This window comes from Arachis duranensis, chromosome 6, assembly GCF_000817695.3.
Source record: "Arachis duranensis cultivar V14167 chromosome 6, aradu.V14167.gnm2.J7QH, whole genome shotgun sequence".
In the NCBI taxonomy this organism is placed as follows: Eukaryota; Viridiplantae; Streptophyta; class Magnoliopsida; order Fabales; family Fabaceae; genus Arachis; species Arachis duranensis.
Window position 1 is genome coordinate 93,581,729 of NC_029777.3, and position 6,952 is coordinate 93,588,680.

Below are 6,952 nucleotides of genomic sequence, written 5' to 3' on the forward strand. Positions count from 1 at the left end.
CATGATGATATAGCGCATTCTAATAATAGTTTGCATACATTTTTCTTTTTAACTATTTTTTAAAAAAGTATTATGTAATCAATTATACACAAATTAACATTTAATAATTATTTATATTAAAATTTGTCAATAATTCTAATATTATATTTCATATTTTTTAGTAATTATTATGATTCTTTTTTATATTTCAGTGGGTCAATCATCAATAATCAATAATCATCATTATCATTATTATTATTATCTTAAAACACGTAGTATTTTAGCGTTAAAAATGCTAACGTAACGCATTTTTTAATACCAATATCCATACCTCTCTATTTTCGGAATATTTAAGAAAATATTGTTTTGGAATTAATTATACAAAAATTGACATTTAATGACTAAAATTCTACTAGTTGTTAATCATTTTAATAAATCTAATATATTTTTTTATTATGTATCAACCTTAATTAATATGGTATATGAATAAAAATATACATCTTATTATTTGAATTAATTAGTCAAATATTCATTAAGGAATAAAACCTATAAATAATATCATTATATTATATTATCTTACAATGAATAACATTATGACACTAAAAATATTGACGTGACACATTCTGATGTCAGTATGCATACCTCTCTCTTCTAAGAATATTTTTAAAAACATATCTTTTTTAGAATTATATGAAAATTGACTGCTAATGACTAAAATTCTACTAATTATCAATTATTCTAATAAATCTAATTTATATTTTTTCTATTATTGTGTATTAACCTTAATTAATATAATTTTTAAATAAAATATATACATCTTATTGTTTGAATTAATTAGTCAAATATCAATTAAGGAATAAATAATATCATTATATTATCATTATATTATCATTATCTTACAACACGTAGTATTCTTGCACCAAAAATACTTACGTGACGCATTCTGGTGCCAGTATGCATACTTCTCAGAATATTTTAAGAATATTCTTTAGAATTGTACAAAAATTAACATTCAATGACTAAAATTCTACTAATTGCGAATCATTCTAATAAATCTAATATATATTTCTTTTATTGTGTATCAATCTTAATTAATATAATTTATAAATAAAATACATACATCTCATTATTTGAATTAATTAGTCATTAAATATCCATTAAGGAATAAAATATACAAATAATATCATTATATTATATTGTATTATCATTATCATTATATCATTATATTATTCTACAATAGGTTGTATTCTGGTATCAAGAATGCTGACGTGTCATGTTCTGGTGTCAGGATGCATACCTTTTTCTTCTAAATTTATTTAAAAAATATCTTTATTATAATTATATAAAAATTAGCATTTAATGAGTAATTATACTAAGAGAAAATATAGGGAGCCAATGGAATATTTGTACAATGTGTACAATGGAAGTTTATGGAGTATTAGAGATATAACCATTAGTGTTACCTTTTTTTCATCAGCGTAAACTTTTGGAATGAGTGGTATCATGACATGGTATTAGAGATCTAGATCTGAAAGGTCAAGAGTTCTAGGTGATGTTCATTTTGTAACTCATATAACCCATTGTACACATTGTACAAATATTCCATTGGCTCCCTAGCAGGACTCTTATACTAATTGTCAATAATTCTAATTGTCAATCATTCTAATTATATTAATTATTAATTATTCTAATTGTCAATTATTATAATATAACTTTTAATCAAATATAATCAGTGACATATTAATATTGATATCAATAATAAATTTCTATAATTAATTTCGTGCTACTAAAGATTATATATAGTATTTCTTTTGTATTTCATGGGTCAAAGTTTGATAGCCAAAGCATTTTGTTTAATTTTTAATTTATTATTCTTCCTTGACTACTTCATAGAATAAGAATGTATTCTTCATTTTTCATCGAAGTTGATCCTTTTAAGGTACAAATTATAATTTTTTTTGATTTTTTTATGTAGTCATTCTATTATTATTCTTTTGATAATTGTTCTTATTCAAACTTATTTTTTTTGTCTAACGTTACAACGCGATTGTCTTTTGCTATAATCGTTTACAATGCACAACAACCATCAAATACTATCTCGAGTTGTATTCACTGATAGAGAGTTCAACGAAGGGTAATGAACTTTGTTTTATTGAAGGATGATTAGATTTACTCATATATTATGACCAACTTAATGTAATGTGGGTAAAGTTAGTTTTCTTAGGAGGAGCTCGATTTTGATTCGAGTAATTCTTTTCAAAAAGTCTTTCATGTGAGAAAAAAATTGAGAGGATCTATTCCCAGTCTTAACTACTATTGTGGATGTGAATTACGAGATGGAGAATCACGATAGCTCTCCTAGGGTTTCTACCCAAGTGCTCAATCTTGTGCAACAGAGTACAAAAAAAATTAAGGCGCGAAACGTCGATCTTAATCAGTCGGGGGCTGACATGGAAATTCTTGCTGAGAATGATGGGGAAAAGGTCACGGAACCGAAGTTATCATATAAAGAGTCCCTTCTGGCTACACCAGGATCGATGGACGAGGATGACGACTTTCTGAATGAAGCCATCACTGAGGGTGAATCTGATCCATGTCCAAAGATTAAAGTTTGAAAGGAAGAATTCGAAGAATGGTGCAAGCCCTAGCATGCTGCTCTCATTGTCAAAGTCTTTGGGAAAAGAATCCATTTAGGAGTCATGGAACAACGATTGAACAGAGATTGTGCTAAAAAAAGTAAGATTAGTGTTATTGATATGGATCGTGATTATTTTTTTGTTCATTTTACAGAAGAAGAAGATTTTTCTCATGCTCTCCTTGGAGGACCATGAATGGTGGCGGGACATTATCTAATAGTTTAGAAATGGAGACATTTTTTCTTATCATCAGAGCAACATGTAAAAAGATTACGGCGTGGATCCGCATCCCAAATTTACCTATTGAGTTATACAACCACCATTTCCTATGGAGAGTCGGGTCGACTATCGGCACTATGTTAAAAGTTGACAAAGCCACGTCTATTCACTCAAGGGGACGTTTCACCAGTATCCGTGTGGAAATTGACTTATCTAAGAAGCTGGTTCCAAGAATATCGGTACTCGATAATATTCTCAATATCGAATATGAGGGTTTCAATTACAGGATCTATGGTTACCGGTCAGAGTCATGCGGGGAGATTTTAGCAACGGAGGAGGTTCACCGGGCAGCGATGGAGGAAGGAAAACAGGTGGAGGCCGAGGGGGTTTTGGAGGCCGTCAATCATGGGAAGCAAGAGACGATTACGAATAATCTGAGTATTGATAATAAATCTGAGAATAATCAAAGCATGGATATGGGGTCAAGATATAACGTGCTTTATGATGATAAGGAAGAGGAAACCTTGGAGGATATTAATGTGGAAGAGAATGAGCAAATAAGCACCATGCATAGTGGGCCATGGATGGATCTTCATATGAAAGAAGGTGAGCCCTCAAACCCAATCCAGGTAGAAAATCTGGTTGTAGCTAAAGGTAGTGGGCCATCTTTACAAATCCAGAAACGGGTTCTGAAGACAGGTGCAGGGAAGAATCCCCAGGCTCAGAAAAAAGGCTTATCCTTTAACCTTAGGCCTCTAAAAACTGGGAAAACTACTAAGGCCAAATTAAAGGAGGCTGAGAAGAAGGTTATTGGCATCAAGAAATCGTTGGGCGTGGCTCAACCTAGTGCGTTCGCTTCGAGGAACCCTTAGATGGTGGCTAAGGAACAAGAGATGCTTGAAAGCATGCGAAGGCTTCAAAGGGAGCAATTACAGCTGGTGGATTTCAATACACAATCCGAGAAGTTCATGGAGGCACACGTCATGAAGAACACTTTTTTCAACCATGGGGAATCATCTTCAAGAGCGGGGAATCATTAAACTTACAAAGAATATTTTCCACCGGATAAGCCACGGGTGCCTCTACCGCCAAAAGGGAGCCTCTACCATGGAGAGGATGATCAAAATCTGACTAACCCGTCTGATTCGGGTGAGAAGGCAAAAGCCATGTGCTGATGGTCTCTGGTCTTATGACCCCTTTTCTTTGTGTGGGTTGTAATGAATCTGTTAGCTTCGAATTGTAGAGGGACAGGAGGAAAAGCTTTCTCTAGCCTCATCAGAAACTTGCGAAAGGAGTATAAAGTTAGTTTTTCAATTCTGGTTGAGACACATATAAGTGGTACCCGTGGTAGAGCGGTATGGGAGAAATTTGGGCTAGATGGCTGATTTATTGAAGAGGCTGGCAATCAGTCTGGAGGTATGTGGTGCCTCTAGGACTCTAGTCTCTAGAAGGTGGAGGTCCTTAGTCATAACTACAAAATTGTTCACATGAAAGTTAGTTATGGTAACTCTTAACCTTGGTTACTCTCTGCTGTTTATGGTAGTCCCCAAAGGAGTAATCGTAGGAATTTATGGCATACTATTGGTAATCTTAGTTTTGAAAGTGAGCTTCTCTGGTTCCTGATTGGTGATTTTAATGCTACTCTTCATGATCATGAACGCAGGGGAGGGGCAGGTAGTAATAGACATGCTTGTGAGGAATTCCAATCCTGTAACCCTGAGTCTGGCCTTTTTTATCTGTGTATTTCAGGTTGGCCTTTTACTTGGAGAAGAGGTCATTTGTTAGAGCATTTAGATCGTGGGATTTGTAACCTGGAGTGGCAAATTTGGTTTCCAAATGCAAATATCAAACATCTTCCTAGCTTTAAGTCGGATCATTCTCCTTTCTTTCTCCAAATTTCTCCTCCTAACCATGTGAATGACGGCCGTAGACCCTTTTGGTTTATGGCTGCTTGGCTGACTTACCCGGATTTCTCGAATGTGGTTAACAATAGTTGGAACCTTGCTTGTTCTTAGTCTGATTGCATTTTTCATTTCCAGAATGTTGTTAAATCATGGAATCTCAATGTGTTTGGCAATATTCATAAAAGGAAAAACAGAATTATGAGGCAATTACAGGGTATTGGGGATCGCAATACCATGTTTTTTCATGGTACTACTTTAGCTAGAAGAAGAATGAATAAGGTGGAAAGCCTACAAGACTCTAATGGTAATTAGGTTAGTGATAAAACTGCCCTAGAAAATATGGCTTCTAATTTCTACATCAATCTTTATTTGAATGATACCCCTGATTCTGAGTTTATTCTGAGGGATTCTTTTCCAATTCTTCCGCAAGAAGATCTGGACATCATTCGTAACATGCTTTCTTTTTCTGAAATTAAGGATTCGGTGTTCAAGATGGGAAGCCTTAAAGCACCCAAAATTGACGGTATTAAAGCTGTTTTCTATCAGAACCAATGGGAGAGAGTGGGTATTGATTTGTACAGGTTTATTGAGGAAATCTTTATGAACCCTGCAAAAGTAGGGGAAGTAAATGAGACCCTTATCACGCTTATTCCTAAAGTGGAACCAGTCATAAGTCTGAAGAAAATGCGACCCATTAGTTTATGTAATGTCTCCTACAAGGTGATTACAAAGACCCTGGCTAAAAGTTTGAGAAGAAGTATGGATAAGATTGTCAGTCCCACCCAATGTAGCTTTGTTCTGGGGAGAAAAAGTTCAGACAATATAATCATCACTTAGGAAGTCATTCACTCTATAAGAAACAAAAAAGGGCTCTAAAGGATGGCTGGCTATTAAAATTGATCTAGAAAAAGCATATGACAGGTTGAAGTGGAGTTTTATTCAGGAGACTTTGAACGACATCGGCCTCCTCTTGAACATTATTGAGCTCATATGTACTTTCATTTCTACTACTAGGATGAGAATTCTTTGGAATGGCGATGCCTTAAATGAATTTCAGCCTTCGAGGGGGGTATCTGTCAAGGTGATTGATAAACCACTATTTTATGGTTATTTTTGTGCTAAATTGAGTGGTTGCTATCAATTCTCCATACAGTTATGCATGTAATTTGCATGTTTTACATTTATCTTCCTAGTTCCACTTTATGATTGAAAACTTGCTTCCTAAGCCTTTAAATTATTAATCTCTAATTCCCCTTTTTACCATTCGATGCCGTGATCTGTGCGCTAAGTGTTTTCAGGCTTTATAGGGAAGGAATGGCTTGGAGGATGGAAAGGAAGCTTGCAAAAATGGAAGGAACACAAGAAACCAAGGAGCTAACCAGCGAGGACCGATGCGCACGCACGCCTCACGCATACGTGCAACGTGGCGCACTCCATAGCGACGCAGACGCGCACCTGGCGTGTACGTGTGACGTGCGTAATATTTTGCAACTGTAGAAATCGCTGGGGTAATTTTGGGCTGAGTTTGGACCCAGTTTTTGGCCCAGAAACACAGACTAGAGCCAGAGGATAGGAGAGACTCAACACATATTCACACATTCTCAGTTTTTAGTTTTTATTTTTGAATCTTGGGATAAAACACTACTTCCTCCAGGATTCTTCATAGTCATACCCTTCTTTTTTAGTTCTACATTTTGGATTGGATAATTGAAGAGAGTTACTACCTCTGTAGAGTCTTTATCATTATAGTTTGTTTCCTATTTCCTTACTCTTTTGATTTACATTTGTCTTATTCACGGATTACATATGAATATTTCTGATTTTGAGATTTATTAATGCAAAGAACAATTTTCCATTTAATTTCATTGTTTGTTTGCTTGCTTCCAATTAATTTGATTATTATGTCTTCTTTCTACCCCTTGAATATGTATGTGGAATTGGCATCCATGTCAATGGAGTAGACTCCCATCTTGACTTGGGAGTTGATTAATAGGAGACTCTTGAGTTGGAATACTTAAGCATTAATTGGTTATTGAAAGTTGTTGGTTGGCTCTCTAGGCACTAACGCTAGTCCTTCCTAAGGGAGAGGATTAAGACTTGTGAATAGAAGTTGGCTTAACTACTTGAATTTCCCTTATTCGGTAAGGGTTAACTAAGTAGAAACAACACCCAATTATTATTAATCTTGGGAAATCCAACAAGGATAGAACTTTC

At 34.6% G+C, this 6,952-nt stretch overlaps 1 protein-coding gene across 2 annotated transcripts; it reads left to right on the forward strand.

Annotated features, from left to right (window-relative positions):
- The first annotated feature begins 2,916 nt into the window (after nt 1-2,916).
- Nucleotides 2,917-6,570, forward strand: LOC127748353 (uncharacterized). Of its 2 annotated transcripts, none has more exons than XM_052262677.1 (2): nt 2,917-5,050; nt 5,216-6,570. In XM_052262677.1, the coding sequence occupies exon 1, from the start codon at nt 2,972-2,974 to the stop codon at nt 3,704-3,706; it is 735 nt and encodes a 244-aa protein (XP_052118637.1). In that variant the 5' UTR covers nt 2,917-2,971; the 3' UTR covers nt 3,707-5,050; nt 5,216-6,570. The 2 variants fall into 2 exon arrangements, with proteins under 2 accessions (XP_052118637.1, XP_052118638.1); XM_052262678.1 differs by having other exon boundaries at nt 2,917-4,250; nt 4,584-6,570.
- The last annotated feature ends 382 nt before the right edge of the window (nt 6,571-6,952 follow it).